We start from the raw sequence: 27585 nt of genomic DNA on the forward strand, positions 1-27585 counted from the left end.
CATACCTTCTGGTTTATCACAGATTGTGTTTCTTTTCTACTGCTGTGCTTTGCATTAATACTGCATATTAGGTGTGCCGGGGTGTTGGGACTGTTCTTGGGGTTGAGAGGCAGAGTGCGGAACCTAATATACTTAAGCGACTCCCCCGGGGGTAGCGCTACATGTGGGCACTCCTTCTTAATATGCGAACCTGCACATGTCTGAACAAGGACCAAAAATCATCTTAAAGTAGGGTATCCACAAACAACTGTTTATTTTAGAGGTCTAATTTAGAACATCAGTAAATTTGTATTTTTAACACTTAATCAGATAGATTCAGAAAAGGTAAAGACCTTTTACTACTGTCCATGACCCTGTTGGGGAGATCTTGCCTCACTTCATATCCCTCTGTCTGTCAGCTCCCAACTGTCCCCCTGATTTCGAGGGACTGTCCCTGATTTGGAGCAATGTCCCTCTGTCCCTCTTTCCTCCTCATTTGTCCCTCATTTTGGTCTGATCTATACAGATGTATATAAAATTCACTTTTTATCTATCAAAAAGTGCTTCCCAGTGCTAAACCTTTCATCTGATTTCTAAATCGCTGCATTTGTAAATTCCGAAAGCCGATATAAAGGAATAATAGTGGTAAAAAAAACACTTGTGGGTTTAACCAATCTTTTTTTTTTTTTTTGTACAATTCTTCTTTAAGCGGGTGTGGCAAGGGATGTGTCCTATGCCTGCATACTTTTGCTGATAGGGGTCCCTCATTCCCATCTCAAAAAGTTGGGAGGTGTGAAACATGGTTAGCAGTCACCAGGGGCCAGGACAGAAAGTCACAGACAGAAATACTGAGCTAACTTAAATTTGACTCTTCTCCATTTTATTGAAAACTTATGGTATGCTGCGGTTTGTGCCCCCATTGGAGAGATTCACTTCCTGTCTCGTCAGGATGGGACAGAAAATCTCCCCAATGGGGAACCAGAGCATAGCGAAAATCTACCAAAGCTTCTATGCCTTCCCCTCTTTATCTTTTTAGGAAGGCCTCATTCACGTTTAGGTTTAAAAAGGCACACATTTGAAAGTGCATTGGCAAACATTTTTGTGCTTTTTATGTATAGCAGTGTGTTTTTACATTTGATTTGATATATTAAAACACAAGAAGCAAAAGTGAGTCTGAATGCATATTAAAACATACCACAGCAAGCTAAAACACATGTAAAACAAGTGAAAGTCTCCCTAAAAACATATATATATATATATGGTGGTGCATGTATTTCTGCAATGTAAAAATGCAAAAGGGCCTGAAGAAGTCTTTTTTTACCTAGTTACTGCATATCCTTTCTGAATGCAGAACCCTATACATAGCTCCTACCTGACTTCATTCAGGACTGCAACACAATTAAAATACATCTACACACATTTATCCATGTGGATTGATTTTACAAATAAGGGAACCTGCCTAACACTCTATTAAAAATGCCCATTATATGAATTTATTTGACAGCATATCCAATAATATGAGGGTTAATAATTTTTATAGATGTAGGAGCATATATATGGCGCAGGTTGAGCTCTGAGAATTTGGCATCTTCAAGGTCCTTCCATGTAATCTTCCGTATGCTGCAACCATCAAAAATCAGCTTCCAGGTTGGATTCAGGACCTTCTGGAAAAAACTTGTCCAGCTGGACTCGTCTGTGGAGGCCACATGTTCAATGAAGTAAAAAGCTCCACCCTGGAAAATGAGAGGTGACATTATATTTATTTGAATATAAAAATGCTGTCCTGACATATTGCAATCATCCTGTTCTGTATTCTTCACATTTAGGTTCCATGCACACTAGATGCTCAAAAACCACAAAAAAAAAACCAAAAAACATGGGATATAAAAAATCTAATATTTAGCATTTTTTCCCAGAGTTTGTGCAGTGTTTAGGAGCTTAGGAGCTGACTTAGGAGATGACTCATCAGCTGTCAGCGGGATTCCCCGCTGACAGCTGAATGTAAATAAAACAATTGCTGCCAATAAAAATTGAGAAAAAAAAAAACGCATTGGGGGCACACCCAATCCATAGCAGGCCCTTGTGGGATGGATTTTAAGGGGAACCCCACGCCACAAAAAAAATGGTGTGGGGTCCCCCCAAATCCACACCATACCCTTAGGTCTGGTATGGATTTTGAGGGAAACCCCATGCCAAAATAAAAAAAAAAATGGCGTGCAGTCTCCCCCAAATCCTATTCCAGACCCTTACTCTACCATGCAGGTCAGGAAAGGGGGGAAGAGCGAGTGCCCAGCATTCCCCCCCGGTTAATGACAAGTGGGCAGGGTCAGCTAGTGACATCACCGGGTGACCCCACCCCTTAGTTTATTCAGTGGCAGGAGGCGACGGAGCTGTTCTCCTTTTTATTTTTCCGGGTCAACGCCTGATGTTCATCATTGATGATGAATCTACACCGGGGTACATTGTTTTTTTTTGTGTTTTTTTTAGTAGGGGTACAATGGAAAGAGTGTTATTAAAAATTACCTTTCCTTTTCAACCTGCAGCGCTGTAGCTTTCTGTAACATGCAATGCAATATGGCTACCTGTAGTGTTCTGTACACAGATGACGTTTGGAAAGCCCCCAGAAATGTAATTTCCTGCCTGTGTGATTGACTTACTGATTTTCCTAGAAGTTTGCACTAAGATACAAATCAGATTTTGAGCATCCCCTGCAACAAAATGTCATTTTTGGTGAGACACTCTCAAATGGAAATGTCTAAAGGGATGCAGACCATGCCACTTTCCTCATTAGATCCCTGCAGGTGCAGCAGCTGTTTGATAATTATAAAACCACTCCCATACAGATTCACCTTGCACATGGACACAGACAAACAAACAGCTATTCCTTCCCTGCAATGTACATTGACCACTCAGAGGGGAATGTTTTTTTTCTTAACAAAAGTGGAGTTACTCTTTAAGCTTGTGCAGTGGCCAGCTCCACTTGCTCTCTCGGTGGGAACATGGCCACCCCTGCAAGAAGACGTCAGTGTCTGTAACTCCGCCGGGGCTCACTGTTGGAGAAGAGGCACTGAGTGTTGTGGAGCACTTAGTACAAAACTGACAGCAGTTATAAATGGAGTGAAGTGAATCATGCAACACTGAGAACTTTATTATAAGATAAACTGGAGCACAGAATATTTTGATGTGCTGGGCACTTTGTTGAAGAATTTCTGACACTTTTTCATGAAGCACTGAGCATTATTATAGTAGGGTGTTTGTATAGCAAATATCTGTATGGTATATTCATTTAAAATAATGGAGTGCTGTATATACTGTATTTATGTTTTTAATACCATAGGGTGACTAATACAGGAGCTGGTAGAGATTTGCTAGGATAAGCATAGGTAATGAGTGTTAACACTGAAACTGATACTATATTAAAAGGAGAAGTAGGGCCATAGCTCTTTTGGTCCTACTTCTCCTGTTGGTCACAGAAGTTCACTTTATTCTGCACTCCTGTGACCCATTTTCAGCTGACAGTGGGCTAAAGTCTGCTGTCAACTGACGTAACTCATCCGGTCTAGAGAGATCTTGACTTTAAAGTCAGGATCCACCCAGATGGCTCAGCCACTCAGCATGCCACTGGACGACTGAGCCAGCCACCCCCTCCACAGCCCGGCACTCCATTGAACACTGGAGGGGTAGAGCAGAGTGCCAGTGACTAGCTTTCTGCTCACTGAAGACTGAGAACTGAGCGATCAGCGGTCTTTGATTGCTCAGTTTTTTGTCTTAGAGGCAGCGGGGGACAGATGCAGCATTAGAGCGATGCTGAATCCACCTAGGTGAGTATGTATATTTGTTTTGTTTTTTTTAAATCCTAACTAAAATACACTGAACGTGATCTTTGACCATGATATGACATTTGACCCTAACTCTAACCTTGACCCTGGTCTAGATTAAACCCTAATCTAGCTATTTTTTTGTTTACAATTTTCTCCTCTAGCAAGGTGCAAATGATACATTGTATAATTTTTCTCCATTTCATAGGAGAAAAAAACACAGTAGTGGGCTGTACAGTGACTTTTTTTTCTTTGGACAGAGTGGAGAGGGATTAGAACACCTGTCAGGTTTTTATTGCTGTCTGTGCCCCCATTAGGGAGATTCACCCTCTCTATTGGCCCCGTTTACCATTATCACTGAGAGTGAAAGTGAAAAAAAAAATCCATAATTTTGGATTTTCAACAGAGCAGGGATAGAGGGGAAATCCTCCAATGAGGACAACCAGGGATTCCTTCATCTTGGAGGGATTTCCTCTCACTTTCTGTTGTGCCTATGAAACATGAAGTGAAGGGAAATTTCCCCAATAGGACACAGATAGCAAAAAAATAAAAAATAAAAATCTGACAGGGTTATAACACTCCCTCCAATGTGAAAAAAATGTTAGTTTTAGTTCTACTTTAAAGCTGATCTCTAGGTTTTCGTGAACTTTAAATAGTTTGGTTGGAACAAGCTGGTCTAAACAAACTATTTACTTTACTAACAGATGCAGCAGTAGTGAGCGCTGTATAAACAGACAGAAACTTTCTATCCGACTCCCGGTACAAAATCAGTTGTGGCTGAGTTCTGCTCAGCCATTCGTAGTGGGCTTTGTATTCTATAAATTAATACAAAGCTTCCTCTGATTGGCTGAGACAGAGATTGTGATGTCATCTGCTTGCATTTCCACCTAGGCTCAGAGAAAGCTTTGTGAAGCAAAGCTCCTTAGCCAAATCCCCTAGACAGAAACAAGCAGTTAAAGGAGAAGCCTGGGCTCGTTTGGCTGGCCTTCTCCTATGGGTCACAGGAGTGCAATTCGCTTTGCACTCCTGTGACCCATTTTCAGCAGAGAGCGGTCTGAAGTCCGCTCTCTGCTGAAGTCACCAAGTTCAGTCCAGGCACCGCGTCATCCCAACTTTGGAAGTCTGGATCCGCCAGGTGCCTGGACTGATGGCAGTCTCAGCCTCTCAGCGAGCCAATGAGATGCTGAGACATCATTCTCCCACCCCTCCACAGCTCAGCGCTCCAGTGAGCATGGAGGAACAGGGCAGGAGAGCTGCTGATTGACAGTCAGCAGCTCTCCTCTCGGGGAGCTGAGAGAACAGAGCCATCGATGGCTCTGATCTCAGTGCAGAGCCGCCGGGGGACAGATACAGCATCGGACCGATGCTGCATCCACCTAGGTAAGCATGATTAGGGAAAAAAACCCAAACTCATACTTCTCCTGCAGTATGGGCACAGCTTGGGTTAAGTTTGGGTTTCTTGGAGTGCCACATGGAGGGGGTTCACAATGATACACATAAAACTTTTATATTGTTTGATCACGTCTGGAAGATTTTAAAGATTTGGATGAGTAATACCATCATGAAAAATGATACAGAAGAGTGCATGATAGATTTGAAACATTCGCGGGTTAACTGTTTACACATTTAAATTTTATGGATGATTTTTACTTGATATTTTATGTTTTTTTTTAATATTCACTGTTTTATGCGAGTATGTTTTTATAGCCCTGCACTTTTTATATGTTTATCTTACTAAACAAATATATAATCTGCTGCCATCAGGGAAGCTATGCCCCAGCCACACAACACCGCTACCTGAATCCTCAGTTTTGCCAAAGCCATGTACCAAAGATTGTAAAAAATAGGCTTTGGCAATATCTTGCTAAATTAGATCAGTGGCAGCTGGTGCTCGATAATTTGGGGGGGGGGGGCAGAAAACCAACGCGGGAGACGGACGTTAATGTGGCGAACACCCCCCCGTGCCGCTGTGGGAGATGTACGGCCTTTTTACCTCTGTCCTGCCAGACTCCAATCTCCCCTCCTTGAGCCGAGGAGTGCTGGATGGCTGAGCTGGGTCCGTCGGTCTTCCCTACTTCTCCCCCGGCTGCGTGTCTCCTCCCTCCTCCTCCCCTTGGCCAAAAACATTGCTTCTCCTTTCAGCCAATCGAGAAACGGGTCTCATGACCCGCTTCCTGATTGACTGGGAGGAGAATCATCATGAGAATAGCGAATATTCATTCGGTATTCTCACAAAACTGGGTGGGCTTGGAGCTCAGTGCTCTGCACCCCGAGCCCACCCTTTTTTGAAACCTATTAGAGCCTCCGGCTCGAAATAACGTGCTTAAAAAAAAAAAAAAAACCCCATTGGAATCCATGGTCCTGCGCCCTGCATGTAGGTCAGGGGCCCGGACGCATGGATAAGGGGGGCGGCGCCCTTGTGCCCCTAATGGATGGGCCATCACTGAATTAGATGTTTTTTTTAATTTAAATCACCGCATAACACGACAAATGGGTCTCAGTCAAATGTTGACCAAGTTTCCCAGCCAAAAGTGCTTACTCATCAGGTTGCTAAGTTTCTTTACCTGTAGCACATACCCAAAATTAAGCAGTAATATCCCCAGTTCCGATCCCTGTAAAGCACATGGCATCCAGGCACACTGTAGTTCACAATCACTCAAATCAAAAAACAGTCCATGCATGTCTTTTTGCACTTTATTTACTGGCTTAACTTGGGTAGGGTGCGGGTGAGCCTTGATATACTCCAAAATAACAGAAACAGAATAGAGGACAATAACTGTTCTGATTTTTCAGGATGCAACCTCCCCCTTGTATTGAGTAATCCGTGAACTACAATTTAGGGAACCCCTTTCCGAAGGTATAACCTGAGTAGGCAACTGTAGTGAGCTTTCCCAAGGGTGACAAGGACAGTCTCTAGGATCTTTAAGGCAAATACTCACTGTGCCCTGGGTGTTGTAATGTTTTCTTTTATTACCAGCCAGCCTCTGTACTGGATGCCTCAAGCCAGATCTTCTGTAGACTTCCTGCGCTGCTTCAGAGACTCTGGATGTGGGCCTCCGAGCTCCAGCTTCAGCTGTGACCCAAACGGATTTCTTCTATTCTGCAGCTAACAGCCCAGAGAGCCTCATCCCTCATAGCAAACACACAATCTCCTGCGCTTGAGAGTGGGTCCCAGGTGTCTATATTCCTGTCCTGGCTTTACTGGATATGCTTTGCCTTGCTGCCCTCTTAAGACTGGGGGAGTCTGGATTCACTAAAACAATAAAACAAAACTGAGGGCGCACTGATTTAGTGCATTATCCTCAAAACATATCTTTTATTAGTAAAATGGTGGTAAGTATTATGCTCACAAACAGGCTAACAGCATCAGAGCTTATCATGATAAAACAGTAACTTCAAATCCACAACATCTCATTAAATAATGGGAGAAATGGAAATCCAACAGGCTAACGTGTTTCCAGGGCTTGCCTCTTCCACAGAGCCAACTAACCAAACCCCTCAGGCTGGGTCTTCTCCCATTGGAATAAGCACCCTGCTGTTCCACGCCCCCACTTTTTGCCGGTGATTGGCTGAGGCTGCATGAATATGCAGGTGAGAGTTTGCCTCCTTCTCACACTAAATTCTGGAACCTACCAGAATCCAGGGAAAGCAGCAGCGCATGCAGCCAGCAGAAACCAGAACAGCCAAAAGTAATTGAACATGGCTCCTCTGCAGCAAACTAAATTTGCTTCAACTATAGCAACCGAGCTAGGAGGGTGCTACATACAGCCCTCGCCCAAAAAAATAGGCCCTGTCCTTATGGGCTGTCCAACAAAAAGGTTTTGTTCTTAAGATTGGAGTATCTCTTGCCAAAACAGGAAGGGATCAGGGAAAATAACAATGTCAACAATTTCTATGCAGCATTCCACATAACAACATTTTTGATATAAAAATTAACTTTAAAGAAATAAATAACATATTTACAAGTGGGAGGGAACACTGGTGCCTGACCAAGTAGGTGGCCGTAAGGCGTCAAAACTCCAATATAACATCAGCAAATTTAATGTATACAATCCTATTGGGAGCTATCTAACACCCTACTCCTAACTACAACGGTAGGGGGGTTAGCATTTACAAAGAACATGGCCAGGGAGAACACTTCCTCTGAAGTGACATCTGCTCAACACCTGCAAAGCAAACAGGTTAGTAGAACGCAACACTTTAAATCTAGCCCCTGGAGCATCACCTCCATGAAGGTGACCCTCAAAGGCAGCAACCCACTACACAGCCAAACACCTAATATACTAGTTTACCAGCCCTCCCAGAGTCCATGACTGGAAACCCAAATCCTGTCGCTAGACTTCTGTGTAGTAACTAATGGGCAGGAGGTTCTTGACTCGCCATCCATCCTGGACCCTGAATGAAACAGAGAGAAAGGCACCATAACTAACTAACTAACTAACCAACCCTAACTACTCTAACTACAGCACACAGAAACAGTTCCCTACCTAAGAAACCTCTGCAACAACAGTCTGTATGAGCTGCCAGGCCCTTGCTCTGAGTGCATCAGACCCAGGACTAAGCAACTTTATTTGAAGTCACTCTTCCTGCCGGGGATTGGCTGAGGTTGCATGAATATGCAGGTGAGGGTCTGCCTTCTCCACCCACAAAATACTGGAACCAACTAAAGTCCAGGGGAAAGCAGCAGAGCTTGCAGCTAGCAGAACCCAGAACAGTCAAAAGCAATTGAACACTGCTCCTTTACTGCTGGGTAGCTAAAAACGAAACTTGCCCCAATTCTAGCAACCTAGCTAGGAGGGTACTACAAACTTTAAAGAAATACTTGCTCATGCAGCTTCTCTGAGCCCAATGTATTGACCTTGCCTGTGCCCCCACTGTTTCTTACTGCACAGCAGTTGGGGATAATAGCTAGAAATTCTAGGTATGGGGAAGCCTGTGACCTTATCCCCTGGGACAGTGTCAGTGTCTTGCAGCCAATCACTAGTCTTGAGCACTGTCATGTTACCAAGGCAGTAACTTCACCACTACCCCAGGTTGTTGACAGTATTCTGGCTGTGGAGGAGCAAAGAGCTCTCTCTATGGAGATTTCCATTTATTACCAGTCCCAGAGACATGACAGGAAATAAGGGATCTCTCCAAAGCAAGACTTTTTCCCATTGGATGATTTTACCCTATAACATTTTGTATTTTTCGTCACTTTGCTATTGTTTTTTGGACAGAGAGGATGACCTCTACGCCTTCTCCAAAAAGTTTTGACTGTAGATAAAATGTCATTACTTTTAGGGGCGCTTTAGAAAATTCTCTTGTGTTCGGTGCTAGGAGTGCCACACTTAAAACTACCAGCACTTCCAGTGCCAAGAACAAGTGCTCTTGGACCTGTGATGACAGCATTAAGAGCATGAGAAGAGAAAAGGCAGAGGTAAGAGATATTTGCAATGTTTCTTGGTATCTCATGATATATTAAGAGACTGATTGTGTTTTAAAAGTAGTTATCCTTTAATGGTTGGGAAGCAAGAGAACATTCTTGAATCAAGAATTACAGCTGGACCTCCAGGGTACAGCCAGCATCATACAATGAAGAGGAGGGAATTGCCACTTGTGATAGGATATACTGTATGAGAATATCTACTGTGTTTCAAAAGTACAGTTGTTCTTTAATGGTTGGGAAGTATGAGAACATTTTCAAATCAGAGCTATAGCTGAACCTCCATGGCAGAGCCAGACAATGACCAAGATATATCAAAGAAGCTAATGTGTTTTAAAAGTACAGTTATCATTTAATAGTTGGGAAATTCCTAAATCAGAGTTGGATCCCCAGGACAAAGCTAGCATCAAATATTGACCATTGGTTGAATCGTAACTTGAATGGATGGGCACCCATACTGTGAAATAAATAATTAAAAATGCTTTATGGAGGAGGTGTAGGGGGAGGATATAATTAATGGTGGTTAGGCATTGCAGCCTAGTGCTTCTTCATGATGCAGGCCCTACACCTAACACTGCTTCCACTATTGCTACAAAAGTTTACACTTAGGACTTCACCTTTGAATTTTTGCTATAACTGGATAACTTAAAAAGCCAATCTAACTAAAGCTGATATTTCTGTTTTTGAAAGCGCTTGAACATTAGTCACATGAGTACCTACCTGTATTTCACCTTCATTACTAGGCTATTTACCAGTTTCCAGTGCTGTTCCACACTGCTAAAACCACAGCATGGGTGCAGAGCAGTGTGGCAATGACTAAGCACATGTGTGATACAACCCCCCTGTTTTACCATGTAGAGCAATGTTCCCCTGGTTTTTGTGCAGGATACCCACTATTTCCCTTAGACTTCTATTATGTCTTGCGTTTTTGGCGCATTTTATGAAAGTGCACCAATGATACAGCATGCAGGACTTTTTGTGCGCTTTCAGAAAAAGTGGCAAAAACATGGGACATAATAGAAATCTAAGGGAAACTGCGGGCAACCCACACGAAAACCGCTGGTACACTGTGCTGCACCTGCAGTGCAGCTTGGAAGCATGAAATTGGCCTAATACTTTGACTAGCAGTTACTAACTTAGGCAACACTGTAGACAAATTAATGTCAAATTATTTATTTTCAAATAGATAGAGCTTTCTTTTAATTGTGATTAATAACTAAAAATTAATTAGAATGTCAGGAAAGTGTAAACACCCCCAAAATTACCCTTTTTGGAAAATAAGATGATCTAATCTTTCCACAATTTTTTGGAAATGAAAAACATGTGAGTATCTAGGTGTTGAAAACATGGAGCTTGGTAATTGTGCAGTAGACCCAGTGCACACAGGTCATACACCGGGCAAGTAGGTGGTGAAAGGGTTAATGTACAGGTCACATATAGTGGGAGGATAGAGATTATGAGGTTATTGTGCAGATGTGCAAGATAAGGGAGGTAAATAGTTAATATACAGATTGCTGAAGAGACAGTATGGAGATCAGATTTATAGGAGAAAAGGGCGTGAAAGAGTTAGAAAAAACTTTATTTGAATTTACTGCTACCATGGAATCTACAATGATCAAGAACTAAAAAATGACTCATTCATTAATTCCTCTTTCCTCTGTTGTAAGAGTAAGGGGTGGGCTCCCAGCTGTTCTTTTTGTCTAGGAGGATTGAAATAAGCAGCATTACTTGTATCATTCCTCCTTCCCTCAGCAGCTTGCACTCTTTTCCATTCAATGGCGCTTCCATGATGTGGGTGGCCCATGGTGTTGGTCCTACATTGTTACTTATGCCGTGTACACACGAGCGGACTTTTCGACCGGACTGGTCCGACAGACTTTGACGGACTTTCGACAGACTTCCCCAATGAACGGACTTGCCTACACGCGATCACACCAAAGTCCGACAGATTCGTATGTGATGACGTACGACCGGAAGGAAGTTCATAGCCAGTAGCCAATAGCTGCCCTAGCGTTGGTTTTCATCCGTCGATCTAGCATACAGACAAGCGGATTTTTCGATAGAAACTGTGTCCGGCGGATTTCCGTCGTGAAGATTTGAAACATGTTCCAAATCTAAAGTCCGTCAGATTTTCGACCGAAAAAGTCAGATGCAGGTCCAATGAAGCCCACACACGGTCGAATTGTGTATTAGTTACATAGTTAGCCTGGTTGAAAAAAGAGAAGTCCATCCAGTTCAAGCAGCGAACAGGAGTGGCTTCAGAGGACCGGTGGTACAGCAAGAAATAAACTTGTGAGAGGAAGAAATAAGGTAAGTACTTCACCTTATTCCGATCCCTCTAGGCTAGACAAGCATTTAAAGTGGTTCTAAAGGCTTAAGGGTTTTTTACCTTCATGCATCCTAGGGTACTGGGGCTGAGACCTTGTGTGCCTGGCCACATGATGTGGGAGAGCGAAGAAATATGGGGTCTGCGCTAGTGCTTGCAGGGGCCCTATTCTGATGGGAGTGGAGTGACGGGGGTGCGCTGGACTGGTGGAGTGGGCATAGGCTCAGCAGTGCCCCTCTTAAATGCAACTACTTGACAGCAAGGTGTGGAGTAAGAAGGGACAGTAGGTTTTACAGAGGAGCTCTGTACATTTAACTACTGCACACTATGAACGGCTCATCCCTAGGCTGGGGTACAACCATAATGTTTGATTTTTACATGAACACGGCTCTGTCTGGTCCCGGGCATTAATGAGTGCTTTCACAACGAAAGGTACCCCCACGTGCAGGGTGAGTGGGCCTGCCCACAAGCTGGCCCAATAAAGAATGAACTGGTCACCTACACTAAACAGCTAGAGAGAGAGATGGAGAGAAGTGTTAGGACAATAGATGATTGCCTCTCTAAAGCATAAGCACAATGTAAAACACTGCAATCATGCAGAAAAAGCTGACAAATAGGAAAAACAGTATCTCACAAAAGTGAGTACACCCCTCACACGTTTGTAAATATTTTATTATATCTTTTCATGTGACAACACTGAAGAAATGACACTTTGATACAATGTAAAGTAGTGAGTGTACAGCTTGTATAACAGTGTAAATTTGCTGTCCCCTCAAAATAACTCAACACACCAGCCATTAATGTCTAAACCGCTGGCAACAGAAGTGTGTACACCCTTAAGTAAAAATGTCCAAATTGGGCCCAATTAGCCATTTTCTCTCCCTGGTGTCGTGTGACTCGTTAGTGTTGCAATGTCTCAGGTGTGAATGGGGAGCAGGTGTGTTAAATTTGGTGTTAATCACTCTCACTCTCTCATGCTGGTCACTGGAAGTTCAACATGGCACCTCATGGCAAAGAACTCTCTGAGGATATGAAAAAAAGAATTGTTACTCTACATAAAGATGGCCTAGGCTATAAGAAGATTGCCAAGACCCTGAAACTGAGCTGCAGCACAGTGGCCAAGACCATACAGTGGTTTAACAGGACAGGTTCCACTCAGAACAGGCCTCATCATGGTCGACCAAAGAAGTTAAGAAGGTAAGTGTGACCTAAACCCTATTGAGCATCTGTGAGGCATCATCAAACTGAAGGTGGAGGAGAGTAAGGTCTCCTACATCCACCAGCTCTGTGATGTCGTCATGGAGGAGTGGAAGAGGACTCCAGTGGCAACCCGTGAAGCTTTGGTGAACTCCATGCCCAAGAGGGTTAAGGCAGTGCTGGAAAATAATGGTGGCCACACAGAATATTGAAACTTTGGGCCCAATTTGGACATTTTCACTTAGGGGTGTACTCACTTTTGTTGCCAGCGGTTTAGACATTAATGGCTGTGTTTTGAGTTATTTTGAGGGGACAGCAAATTTACACTGTTATACAAGCTGTACACACACTACTTTACATTGTAGCAAAGTGTCATTTCTTCAGTGTTGTCCCATGAAAAGATATAATAAAATACTTATAATAATGTGAGGGGGTGTACTCACTTTTGTGAGATACTGTAGATCTAGGTGCCACAACCTCAGGGTGGTGGGTATCCCTGAGAATATCTGTCCTACAGAGCTGGCCCATTTCCACACCCATCTTATGCCATTGGGCCTGTCTGGACAGTTTAAAATAGAAAGGGGTCACTGATTAGGACTGCTACTCTTGAAAAGAGTGGACACGCATGTGATAGTTTGCTATTTAGATTTTCAAGATAGAATACAGATTCTGAGGTTGTATAAAACACAATGTAACCCAGTGGTAGATGGCCAAAAATGCTCTTGTTTTCAGATTACTCCATAAAACTTACCAAAATGTTTAAAACCTTCACCCCAGTACATTTCACAGTACTGTACATTTTGTGAAATGTAGATCAATACAAAAGATCTACAAAATAAATGCACTTAGATTTCAGGTACCAAAGGTCCATGTTAAGCAACAAGATCTGGCAAGCTCAGAAGAGCACCAGACTCCACTTGTATCTGAATGTTATGACAGTGCAGAATTGCGCTAATTGCATTTTTGTAAATGTTTCTAGCGAAATATCTACTAAGTGTCAGCAGTGGACCTTAGAAAATGTCTGTAAAATGGTACATCTGAAAACAATTATAACAAAGACACAACAGGGAAATTTCTCAGAATCAGATGAAAAACAACAGTCATGTCTGGCACATGATAAATTATTGTTTTTTTTTTGTTTGTTTGTTTTTTTGTTTTTTTACCTTAAAGCAGAACTCCAGTCAACGATAAAACAAAACATGAGTTGTCCATTAAAAAAAACAAAAAACAAAGCAGCTTTTGCTGCAATATTCGTCTTAAATCCAGAGCTATGTCATACTTATTTTCTGCCATAAGATGTCCTCAGTCTTCAAGTTGAATGAGAGTCAGCACTCATATTCTCGGAGCCGGGTTGTCATGGAACTTCCTCCAGCCTGTGATTGAACAGGGAAGGAGAAACAGCACAACAATGAGCGCTTTCTCCTCTTATCAGAATATTCCAATCAGCATAAACTGATTAGCTGCTTTTGCTGCTTTTTTTTTTTCAGTCTGAGCTCTGCCGTACAGTGATTGCAAGAAGCTGGTACCAAGTCAAATTACAGCACTTACATAGCTTGCATTTTAAAAAATGCATTTAATAATGCATTAGTGAATACAGAACTGCATTAATTTCATCTTTTATACCTGCCTGGAGTAGAAGTCCAGTCAAATACTGAGAGCAACAACAAAAAAAGAAAAAGAAATTGCGCTAGGTGCTAAATATAAATGATAATAAAGACTGAAATGGGGGACCGTGAAGGAAGTCCTGCAGCTAAAACACAATAACCCCAATACAAGGGCACATGAAATATACAAAAAGAAAAACAGTGTAGCGCTGGACTAATAAAGAGGGACACATGTATCGGTGTCTGTAATTATACAAGGACCCATAAAGTTATCATGAGTTAATAAATGATACTAAACAATAATCAATGTGATGCTGGTTTAAAGTGATCAGATGTGCATATATAATGAAAACACATGTGAATTATTCATCTGAAATCTACATCATCATGAAATAATAAAAAACACATACACAATAGTGATGGTCCTTATAAATGTGAGTCCGTACCCTAAAAAGTGTGCATAAAGAAAAGAGTACAAAAAAGTACAAAAAAATGGACAATAAAGTTCATAAGTGTATCAAATAAAAAACTGAATCCCAAAAAAATCCAAAGAGGGGTATTGCAGGGTTCAGGGTTACATGATCCACCTTTAGTGCAGCCCACCACCAGATGGTAAAATGAAAGGCTTACCAGAAAGCCTGCGACCGCCCTTACTCAGGGGGGTCAATACAGGCTTAGTAGTGGAAAATATCCAGAGATGGTATATTCCCTGGACTGTTCTCCCGTTCTTCTCACCAGACAAATGGTCCTCAGCAACGGAGACTCCAATGTGGAAAAGGTGCTCCCATAGATACCCTCAGTACTCCTTCTCGGGGGGGGGGGGCAGATATAAATGAGCCACAGATCCCAAGAGAAAAACAAAAGGGACTCCAATAGTGCAGATTGACTAAAAAGGGGGCGATTTATTGAGCTAAAATACAACAAAAGCACTTCCAGCAAAAAGTGACAGTGCAAAAACTCCTTAGCTGTTTAAAAACGGTTCGCGCATGCGCGATGCGTGTCGGCGTTGTGACCCTATGGCCATTTTGTCACAACTGACATCATCAGGAGTACGTGACCATGCTCGCGCATGCGCTATAAATACACAAGCGCTACAGCGCCATAGCGCATTCATTGACTGAAGGGGAACAGGGGCGGACATTAATCCAATATACATAATTGCTCCAATCTAATTAAAACGCCCATAGGTTAAATACGTGAATGCTCATTGGGTATAGAAGAAATAATCAGAGACATTCATACAGGGCAGAGGTGTATAATACACACTGCCATCTAGTGGCAAAAAAGGAGATATTCTCCAAAGTGAATTAGGTGCATAAATGCTCATTTAATGTGAAAAATAACTGTGTCATTCATACAGGGCAGAAGTGTATGATACACACTGCCATTTATTGGCAAAAAGAATGTTCTCCAATATAGGCAAACGCCAGAGAAACACAATTAAAAGTAATACACTTCACATAATAAGTGCATGAAAAATGTTACGTAAAATGGGATAAATACGAGTGAGGTTAAATAACCCACCAGCCATGATGCATCACTGGCCAAAGCACAAAAAAACAAGATTACAACATATAAAAAAAAATATATATTGATGTAGACACTTGGCTTATCAAAATATATAAAAATTTGTTTAAAATTACATAAAAATAAGAATTCTTTTATATAAAAAAAATAAATTTATTTTCAGCTGTTGTTAATAAAACAATTAATGTCCCACTCTATGTTCAACCCATTTGGGGCATGAGAACTAAGTCTATATATCCAATTCGTTTCGGATCTAGAGATGGTTCTTTTCCCGTTACTGCCCCGCCAATGGGGAACATATTTCTCGATGCCAATAAAAACAGTTCCCTTAGGATACCTGTTATGTACTGCATCATAGTGTCTAGAGACACTGTGTTTGTCGAAGCCCTGCTTGATATTGGTAATGTGTTCTGCCAACCTCATCTCCTGCAAGGGGAGAATCCCTTTAAATCCCCAAAAAACGTGGGGCGTGTGGGTGGAACTGGGATATTAGGTGCCAACAAATGTCTGAAACTAGTGGCTCCCCTAAATAAAATTTGTGGTTTATCAGACAGTAGGGGTCCTAAGACTCGATCATTTTTAATGACAGACCAGTGTTTTTTAATTATCCTTTTAATGGCCCAATGTTGGCTTGAATAGGTCGTAAGGAAAGCTAACCCAAAGTAGTGGACAGGGAGGACTTTGGATTTCAGATGAATAATTCACATGTGTTTTCATTATATATGCACATCTGATCACTTTAAACCAGCATCACATTGATTATTGTTTAGTATCATTTATTAACTCGTGATAACTTTATGGGTCCTTGTATAATTACAGACACCAATACATGTGTCCCTCTTTATTAGTCCAGCGCTACACTGTTTTTCTTTTTGTAAATACTGAGAGCGTTTTGGAGCTTTGGGTCAATTCATACTGGTCCGACATGCACTCCGACTTCGAGAGCACAGGTCGCATGACATGTCAAAATCAATTGCTCTCTATGAGAGCAGTTTTAACTGGTCTGACTTGTGTCGGTCTGACTTTGAAAATGCTTCCTGCACTACTTTGGTCCGACTTGGCCACAACAAAATAAAAAAAAAAAAACTGCGTGGGGCACCCCCAGATCCATACCTGGCCCTCGTGACAGTGGGTAGGTTCTCCGTGTAACATCACGTGGGTGGGGTCTCTGGGTGACATCCCCAGATGGCTACGCCCCATGGCTATATAGGAACTGGCAGACACTGGACCTGACACAACAGGGGGAAACAACGTCGGAGGAGGAGGACCGGGTCGGCGGAGGAAGAAGTCATCGGCGGAGGGAGAAGAACGTGGAGAAGAATCAGGAGAAGAAGCAGAGGGAGACGAACTGGAGGGAGAAGAACCGGAGGAAGAAGACACAGAGCTACGACGGGGAACATTCTTCATTTGTAATAAAGGACTTTTCGAAAACCGTCTCTTGTTTTATGTGAAACTACATAAGGTCTCAGGCCCCCTTGTTAAAGGGGGCTTCTATACTCTTAGCCGCCAGCCCACAGACCCCCAGAAGCACCGCCCAGGGTTGTCGGGAAGAGGCCCTGGTCCCCATCAACATAGGGACACCCAGCCCCCCATGTTGAGGGCATGTGACCTGGTATGGTCCGGGGGGTGCTTGTCCCCCCCTTCCCTACCTGCCAGGCTGCAGGCTTGGTCTGATATGGATTTTGGGGGGGACCCCACGCCATTTTTTCCCCTCAAAATCCATACCAGACCAAAGGGTCTGGTATGTTCTTGGGAGTGGGACCCCACGCTGTTTTGAAAAAAAAATTTGTAGTGGGGTTCCCCCTCAAGATTCATACCAGTCACAAAGGGCCTGGTATGGTCGGATCAAAGTTGGATCCCGTTCATTGAAGTCGCATTGAAGTCAGACATGAAATAGCATGGCAAAGTCAGATCAGAAGTCATATGACTTTTGTGTTGGATCAGTGTGAGCATAGCCTTAAACCTGTTCCCACCCCTATTCCAAGTCCTATACTAACTACCCTGTAAAGGAAAGATGTCTATACATACCTATTCTGAGGACGCTTTGGTCTGATCACTTGATCAGATCCCATAGCCGGCTTCAATGTAGAGGAGTGGCAACCCAAAACAGATGCCTTTATAGTGACTTTTCACACTGGGGCAGTGCGCTTGTGGGACATTATGAAAAGTCCTGCAAGCACCTTTGGGGCGGTTTGGGAGCGCTGTGTTTAGTGCTCTCAAAACGCCCTACCTATTGGAATGAACAGGCAGCGCTTCCGAAGCGACGGAAAAGCAATTCCGAAGCGCCTTAACACGGAAGTTTTGAACCCCTTCTTTGGGGTTAAAAGCTCCCCACTAGCGGTCGAAAAGCGCTGCTTAAACAGCGCTAATGCGCCACTAAAATGAGTGGCATGTTAGCACTAAGGTGGCCGTGGCTCAGTGTGAAAGGGGTCTAAGCCATTGTCAGCGATCTTTCTTCTTCACTGAAGTTGGCCGCTGGGGAGATCATGTGACCGGAGTGCCTTCTGAGTATAGTCATAGGTCATAAGTATAGTCATCTTTTCTTTATAAGGTAGTTGGTATAGGGCAGTGATGGCTAACCTTAGCACCCCAGATGTTTTGGAACTACATTTCCCATGATGCTTATGCACTCTGCAGTGTAGTTCAGCATCATGGGAAATGTAGTTCCAAAACATCTGGGGTGCCAAGGTTCGCCATCACTGGTATAGAGCTTAGAATGCCTTTACAAGGTAGTTAGTATATGGCTTAGAATGTCTTTACAAGGTATTAATATAGGGCTTAGAATAGGGGTGGGAGCAGGTTTAAGCTTAGATAGTTTTTGACTAGACTTCCACTTTAAGCAGAACTCCAGGTAAACAGCTAAGTACACAGGTAAAATACATATTTGGGGGTTGTTTTGCCAACCTAAGGATTTGTAATTCCATCCATTTGGTACTGACATTTTCACAGCTCTGACAGCCTTCTCTGTCGGAAGACCTGATTTTTTTCTGCTGCAGTTAAAGAAGAATGGACTTGTAAAAAAACTAAACATGCATACTCACCTTAGAACTAACTAATGAGTGATCACATGATCTTTCTGAAGCAGAGAGTGGTGACTGTCAGCCACTGCTCTCCTCACTGCCCCTCCAGTGCTCACTGGAGTGCTGGGCTGGGGAGGGGGCGGGAGCAGATGGGTCTGGCTCTTAGCATGCTGAGAGGCTGAGCCAGCTGTCGATCAGGCATTCAGGTGGATCCCGACAATATGGTCTTGGCTCCGTGACATCAGTTGACAGCGAGCTTTGGTCCGGTGTCCTCTGATTCTAGGTCACAGGGGAGCAATTGTAAATGCGCTCCTGTGACCCGGAAGAGAAATATTACCAAAAAAAGCTTTGCCCATTCTTTGCTTTTAAGTAACACTTACAGGTGTTGTCTCTCCCCTAACCTGTGGCTGGACACTGAAAGAAAAAGCAGCAGACTGATGAGGTCATCTTTCTGTCTGTTCTGCTCTCTCCTCCTATCATCATGTTCCTTGCACTGTAACATAACTGATTGGCTCCTTGTGGTGCTTCTCCTTTTTCCAGTCTGAGCTCTGCTGTACATGGCTCCTATCAAATAAAATTCAGGGGCAATTACCATGTCTTTGCATTGGGACTGCCTTGCCCAGTGCAAATGCAAATGGTGTAAATGAGCCTCCTAATCCTGCTGAGTCATAGCTAGAGTTCTTGAGTCAACAGGGAATATAAGCTTTTCTTATTGCAGAGCTATAGGTCTGACTCAACAACAGGGGGCAAGGCAGAGAGACCACTGCTTCCATTCAGAGACCAATTCTTTGCAGTGTGCTGGTAGCAGACAGGCTTTTCTACTCAGTTGGCAGAGTAGTGGAAATTTAAGACTTTGTGGGCCTTTTGCTTTCATGCACCTATTGTGCATTTAGCTGGGTTTTACCATTTTCAGCAGTGTGTTGCTTTATAAGAAGTAGAACGTAGCAATAAATATTTATTTATTAGGCATAAACAGGTATCTTACTCTAGACAGGTGCTAAAGAGTTATTACCGTCTGTCATAAAGCCAACTAGGATAAAGGTTGTAAAATTATAAAAGCTAACAGTCCAGAGCAGGGGTCTTCAAACTATGGCCCTCCAGTTGTTCAGGAACTACAATTCCCATCATGCCTAGTCATGTCTGTGAATGTCAGAGTTTTACAATGCCTCATGGGATGTGTAGTTCTGCAACAGCTGGAGGGCCGTAGTTTGAGGATCCCTGGTCCAGAGTCATTTAATATTAGTTGTCAGCAAACATTCTTTCTACAGCTATACTTAGTATCAAAGACAGCAACTTTTAATTGACATGCGTCAATTGTGTTAGTTCTTACATTTAGACAGCTGGGCAGAGAGTATAGTGCATGCAGTGCATTCATATGTAAAATATCATGTATCTTTGAAGGTTAGCCAGTGGAATGTAACTGTGAGACCTGGCCATCAAGTGAGAAAACTCTGCATTGTCATTTTCTATAAAAGGAAGGATTCCGGTGGTGTCTGTTCACTGTGGGGTTCAACACAAGCCTCTGGAAATACTGTGGATGCCTCCAGAGGCGTATCTAGTGAAAATGGCACCTATGGCAAGCACTGAAACTGCACCCCTGTCAAAACAAAAAAAAAAACACCTAACAAAACTAGAAGTCAAGCTCTTTAATCGTTCAATTAACAAATTATGGATTGGCACTACATAAAGCGCCCGATAGGTCAGTCCACCCCTGTTCATTAAACAGTCTACATTCAGTGAAAGTTCGTGTCCTGCAAAGTTTTCAGTTCATGAACTGTCACTAAATGTGGGCTGTTTAATGAGCTTGTTGCACACATCACTTTATTACACTTTATTTATGATATCTATTTATTTAATCCATATTGAGCACTATATTTGATTGGCTGCTTCTGCTTGGCACACACGCACAATCGCACATGATGATAACTTTTAGGTCATCATCACGTATGATTGTGCGTGTGTGTCAGGCCCAAGCAGAAGCAAGCAGCCAATCAAATATAGTGCTCAATATGGATTCAATAAATATGCATAGCCATAGATATCATAAATAAAGTGTAATAAAGGGATTTGTGCAGTGCAACAGCAGGTACTACTTTTAAGTAGACTGCGGATGCAACTACAGGAAATGACCAGAGACTGCAATTGTGACTACAGGAGATGACCAGACTGCAGATGCGACTACAGGAGATGACCAAACTGCGATTGCGACTACAGGACAATTTTGTCTTGTATTCCTATTTTAAATGGAATGGATTGTTTTAACCCGTAAGGGTTAAAGTGGTTGTAAACCCTCCCTCCTGACTTTTACCTATAGGTAATCCTAGAATAAGGCTTACCTATAGGTAGTGGAAATATCTTGTGCCGTTTAGGAGATATTTCACTTGTAGTGCGCCGATGATGTAATCAGCGCATGCGCTGTGAAGAAATGGACCTCCGTGCCATTTCTTCCCCAGCGTGTGGCATGACTGACAGCTCCCACGCGCATGCGTGGGAGTGACGTCACGTGGCTCTGGCCAGTCACAGAGCCAGAGTCCGCGGTAGGAAGAGGGGTGAAGATGGATGCCGCCTGCACAAGGGACAGCGCGGCATTCGTTTGCAGGTAAGTGTCACATAATGGGCCAGTATGCTATGCATACTAGCCCATTATGCTTTTAATTTGCAGGATTTGCAGGGCGCAAAAGAGGAAGTAAAACCCATCAGGGTTTACTTCCTCTTTAAGGGTTCACATATACTTTTGTTTTATCATGTAAGGGGTTCACATTTATTTTAAGTCTAATATGATTTGAGAAATGTAGTCACATGGCTAAAATAAAGATACTTGTTGTTAAAGTGATTGTTAATGGAGCCTATAGTCTCTTCTGGAAATCTAAGCAGTGCAAGTCTGATTTTGTTTTATTTGGCTTGTCACAGTGACATCAAGAGGGATATATACAACTGGGAGCCTAAAGGCCACTCTGGATTGCAAGTAAGCTGCAAAAATGCACTCTCATCTTGTTAAACGATGCTCATCCTATCCATAGATGCACATTATTGTGTTGTATATTCGTTTGTTAACTCCCCCCCCCTTTTTTTTTAGCTTGTTTCATTTTTGTGGCATCCTAAGTTTGTATTGGTAATGTTCTGGACCCCTACTAATGTGGATCCCAAGTCTGTCAACCTAGGTACAATAAGAATCATTTTTGGTTTCTGTTTTTGGGGTTCCAACCCACAAAATGCACACAGTGAAGTTGGAATTTGCGGTATGACTTCAAAGAATAAAGAACCTGATGAGGTTTAGTGCAATAACACAAATCTTAATTTTGTATTTAATCTATTTTGACATCGGTTTGCAACAAAACCATACCAGCAACAAAGCTAAAATTGACCTTTCATTTATAGCACAGCATGACCTGACCATATTCAGCACAGGTTATTCTGTATCAGTAACACTAGAACAATGTTCCCTGTTTTTGCTACTCTAAATGTAAAACAAATAAAAGGCTATCTGTAATCCTACCTGTAGTGTGTCCACGTGCACAGCTGTGTGCAGTGTGATAATTAAACTGGCCAGACTCAGGTTAAATTTGGTTTTGAAATATTGCAATTTTGAGAGAACTCAGTCACTTCCCACAGGCCTCCTAGCAACCTGATGTGGTTACTGTCAAAAGCAAGACCGCCTATTCTCTGTCCCACCCTTTCATTTTCCTTAGGCTTATGGGACAGCCTCAATAAATCTCATCTCATCTCCAATAAGCCCATAGCCCCCTTGCTCCTATCTTGTCTAACCCGTTGTTCAACCCGCGTCCAGGGCTGGACTGGGATAAAAATTTGGCCCTGGACTTCATCCAGACCGGTCCACTTTATTTGTGCAAACAAGCACAAAAACAGTATATAAACTATACCCAATTGTGCAAAAAAACATAAGTAGCATAACATAAGAAGTCCTCACTAACCTCTTTTACTATTTCACTTATTTTCCTCTGTATTTTTCTCATCTTTCTCACATCACTGTGTGAAGTTGAGGGCGAACCAAGAAAGCCATTACTTTGACAGGCTGTCACTGAAACCAGCCCGCTGAGCCATCGGCCCACCGGGAAACTCCCTGTAGTCCCGATGGCCAGTACAGGCCTGCCCGCGTCTCACCCCCCGCATTCTTCAAATGGCGGACAAATAAGGGATTTCAGCGCATAGCAGACTTCTGTGTGTGTGTGTGGGGGTTCTTTTGCTCCAATTATTACGGGAAAGACACCAACTTCCTGAAACTGAGGTCTATCATTATACACAACTGCCTCATTTCTTACAGTCAATACAATGACTGTGAGATATTGCTAGCCAGACTGCTTTTGAAAATGTATGTGTAATATGCGATATACAGCATGACTTTATATCCACAATTTACTCCATGCTATTGTCATCTTCTAAACAACGTTATATGATAGAATGGGAACAGGACCTGCAAGTGGAGTTGGATCTTGAGGATTGGCACAATCCAATGGGCAATGCATCCAGAACATACCGGTATATTACCACCTCACTTATAGAGGCAAATCACAAAGTGCTGCTTAGATGGTACATGGTCCCAATGAGACTGGCTTCCTACATCCTGAGAGCCTCCCCATGCTGTTTTAGAGGCTGCTCCCAAGATGGTTCGTCCCTCCATATTTGGTGCTAGTGCCCAAAAGTTTATCGATTCTGGATAGGGGATACAATTTTCTCTACTCGTTAATGGGCACAGATCTTAAAAAAGATCCACAAGAGGCCCCGCTGGGACGCCCAGTTTTAGAAGCTTTGCGGTGCGTGTGAAAATTGACCTCTTTTGCCTTTTTGGTGGCCTGAAAGCTAAGTTGTGAAGGTCCCCTGTGATACCGTTTGACCTGTTTAAGGCCAAGCTATCCTGGATAAAGATCAACAAGAAACTATCAACCATCGTCAATCATAAAATTCAACAGTTTGAAAAGATTTGGGAACCTTGGCTTAACTATCTGATAGGGCACTTGTAGAGTCTGAAGGCGCTTCTGGAGTCTAAGCTTGGAGTATCATCATCACAAGAAAAACACCTTACTTACCCTTTACTTTTCCCTTTTTCCTTTAGACGGCTTTCACACTGAGCCATGGGGGGCGTCGGAGGTAAAGCGACGCTATTTTTAGCGCCGCTTTACCGTCGTTTTAGCGGCGCTATTTGGCCTTTTTGTAACGCCCTGCCAGCGCACTGCTCCAGTATGAAAGCCCTCTGGCTTTCACACTGGAGTGAATGTAGCCGCTTTTTCAGGCCATATTTTTAGCGATGTAGCACCTGAAAAATGCTGGCAGTGTGAAAGGGGTCTTATTTTTCTTCTTCCTCGACTGCACCCCCAGACCGGTTAAATGGAGCCTGGGAATTCTTCTATTTAAGGGGTGGGGTAGGCGTAAAGGCCTATTCTCAGGCCTCTTCCTCTTTTGAATATTATCATTGGTTGATCTTGATGGATAATCAGTCCCTCTATTAGACATTTGTATTTGTTTGATATGCACTACCTGTATTTTACCAATAAAATTATTGGAAACGAAAAGTTGCAATTTTGGAATGTTTGATTTTCTAATAGGTAATGGGGTTGAATCAAAGCTCATTGTTGACTGTACTGACTGAGGATAAAAATTGAAGGAGCAGGGTGGAAAAATGTTCCCAAACTAATGAAATTCAAACAGTGTATGTGGTTTTTGTTAAGGAAATACTTTTCTTTCCAAAATCAAATGTTAAAAGCAAACAGAAATTTGAAGTACTTTCTAATGGTCTCTGATGACGGTATTGAATGTGCTGACGAAATGTTTCATACAATGTACATAAGAAAATTTACCAGTGTATGGCCAGCTTAAGGCAATGCTAAAGAGAAAGCAGCTCCAGGTGAGCACATTAGCTATCCATCCACAGCATAGCCAGGGTTTACATGAAGGAAGGTGCTAGCACAGTTCGTCTGCAGATACACAATCAAAAGAAACCCGGAATTCTCTGCAACACTTCACCTTTATTGATCCTTCATGCAAAAGACATTACAGACAGTGTGGGGTACAATAAAAGTTGACGCGTTTCGAGGAACAGGTCAACTTTTACAGTACCCTGCACTGTGATGTCTTTTGCATGAGGGATCAAAGAAAGGTGAAGTTTTGCAGCAAATTACTGATTTCTTTTGATTGTGTTAAGAAACAGAAAAGTGACAGCAGAAAAAAGACTGAGTAATCCATCGCATCTGCCCATTTTTTATTGTTTTTTGTTTTGTTTTTTTCGTTAACTTTATTGGTGGAGTATAGATCTATGTTTGTCCCAAGCAGGTTTGAAGCCATTTACTGTTGACTGTCTTGCTAACTCTGCTGGTAGTCTATTCCAAGCATCAACTACCCTTTCAGTAAAATAATACTTTCTAAGATTAGTTTTGAACTTTCCTCCAGTTAGTTTGAGGTCATGTCCCCGTGTTCTTGATTTTGGTTTCATATTGAAAAAAACTGCCCTCCTGAACCTTATTTACCCCCTTGATGTATTTAAAGGTTTTAATCATGTCTCCCCTTTCCCTTCTTTCCTCCAGACTGTACTTAAGGCAGTGCTCTACACATATACGTAAGCAAGTGAACTTTGTTACTGCTTTGATTTTGTGTATCTGTTAAACATTACTGTAGAAGTAGAGATTAAAGATTTACTGGGGAATTCACTTGTCTGAGATCAAAAACATGCAAGTCCTCATGTGAGGATAAAATAGAAATATAAGGGGGCAGGAGGCGGAGCCTAGCGGAGCAGACATGCATTGTTAGAGCTCCACACCGCTGAGGAGAGAAGAGAAGGACAAAGCGGAGCCTGCAGGCTCAAAAGGTATCCATTTGAACCTTTTTGCCCCAGGGAACAAACTGTGAAAGTTTGGGCAGGAAATATGGTACTGGGAGGAAACCGTGGCAGAAATAAAAATCACCTCACAAAGAGCTCACAGGCACTCACTGCAGCTGAAGCAGCTCCAGTCACCTCACAAGATACAGCATCAGGGCGCTCTCACAGACAGAAAATGTCACAGCAAGACTCTCCATTTGAGTCAGATACAGAACAAATCCTCTCACAAACTTCTCCACAAGCCTCCTCAGTATCCCCAGTAATATTATTACAATTTGAAAAGATGCTTCATAAGGCTTTAAAACAAACCTCAGACCAAATAACAAACAGCCTAACCAAAGAAATAAGAGAGCTGGGAAACCGCACCGCAGCCTTAGAAATAAAAATGGATGAAATTGAAATTACAACCCAAGAAAATATAACAGAATTGGAACAATTAAAAAAAGAGAATTTAATACTTCAAACTAAGCTCGAAGATTACGAAAATAGAGCCAGACGTTCAAACTTGCGCATAAGGGGAATACCTGAAACTGTGACAGACCTGCAATCTACTATTACTGCTCTATTACAAGAACTAAAGCCAGATATCCCTATTGAACGTTTAGAACTGGACAGAGTACACAGAGCCCTCACAGCCAAAAAGAAAGATGGACCCCCACGTAATATAATCACAAAATTTCATTATTACAGAACGAAAGAACAAATACTAATTGCTGCAAGAGAAAAAAAGGAACTTAATTTTCAAGGACACAATTATCAAATTTTTGCTGACCTATCCCAACTTACTATTACTAAAAGACGATCCATGAAACCCCAACTAATGGAACTGCAACGCCACAACATTATGTATCAATGGGGCTTCCCCTTTTCAGTCAGATTTAACTACCAAGGTACAATTTACAGAAGCAGATCAGCAGATGAATTACAACAAACCCTTTTAAAATTAAATCTGACAGAACCCACAAGCAGCAACACTCCCACACGCAGAAGAATGGCATCATCTTCACCTTCAGGCAGCACCCAGAAAATTCCAGAACAAAATGGGAATCATCATTCTCACAAAAGAGGCCGTTATGCCACATCATCCATGGACCAAGAAGATTCAATGGACTGACATCCTAATTCCTGATATCTCTTCATTTATTATACTAAGAGATGGTTCTCTATAAAAAACCTATACTTATAACTGAATGTAACTGCATTCTGATAGTCACACACTGTGTGGGATCATGTTACATTCCAGTTATATTTCTTATTACTTCTGATTCATATAGCCTTAGAATATATAAGTGAAATAAGGAAATTCTTGTTCAGTTATATATTATCAGGTAATAACAATAGATTTATTACTTTTTAGGACAAATATGTTCAATAATCCAGAAGTAATGGAAGCTCTTTTTTTTTTTTTTTTTTTTTTTTTTTCTTTCTTTTCTTAAAACAAATATATTATTACCTAACTAGTTCCTAGAATTATGTTTTTGTTTATTCTAATCTGAAGCAATACAACCTCAATTTTATGAATTAACATATCTAAACATGTACATATGAATAAAATATGTAATTGTTTACTCTAAAAGGGTTAAAATCCCAAAATAATTCAAACTATCTTCATCAATACCAAAGTTATTAACAGTACCTTTCTAACTGAATTATTTAGCCTAGGGCAAGACTAACCATATACAACCACCCTGGAATAAATAATTTCAACAAAAACTATATTCTGCACTCCAACTAATGAAACATCATTTTGATGTCTTTTGACATAGCACTTCTCTCCTGTAAGCGGAAGATCCGTGTACCCCCATTAGCCCTCCTCATTCTCCCAACCATATTATGTGGGGTTGTGACGAAGGCACTTAT

The 27585-nt window shown here is 42.1% G+C and overlaps 1 protein-coding gene across 1 annotated transcript in view; it reads right to left on the reverse strand.

Moving 5' to 3' along the window:
- Positions 1-236: 236 nt before the first annotated feature.
- The window catches only part of LOC141127350 (thiol S-methyltransferase TMT1A-like), a 32448-nt gene continuing 5099 nt past the window's right edge, over positions 237-27585 (reverse strand). The window contains exon 2 of the mRNA XM_073613690.1: positions 237-1712. Within this exon, the coding sequence (XP_073469791.1) occupies positions 1473-1712 (240 nt within the window). The 3' untranslated portion in view covers positions 237-1472. The remainder of the gene's footprint in view (positions 1713-27585) is intronic.

The sequence above is a fragment of the Aquarana catesbeiana genome, linkage group LG02, assembly GCF_042186555.1.
Source record: "Aquarana catesbeiana isolate 2022-GZ linkage group LG02, ASM4218655v1, whole genome shotgun sequence".
Taxonomy (NCBI): domain Eukaryota; kingdom Metazoa; phylum Chordata; class Amphibia; order Anura; family Ranidae; genus Aquarana; species Aquarana catesbeiana.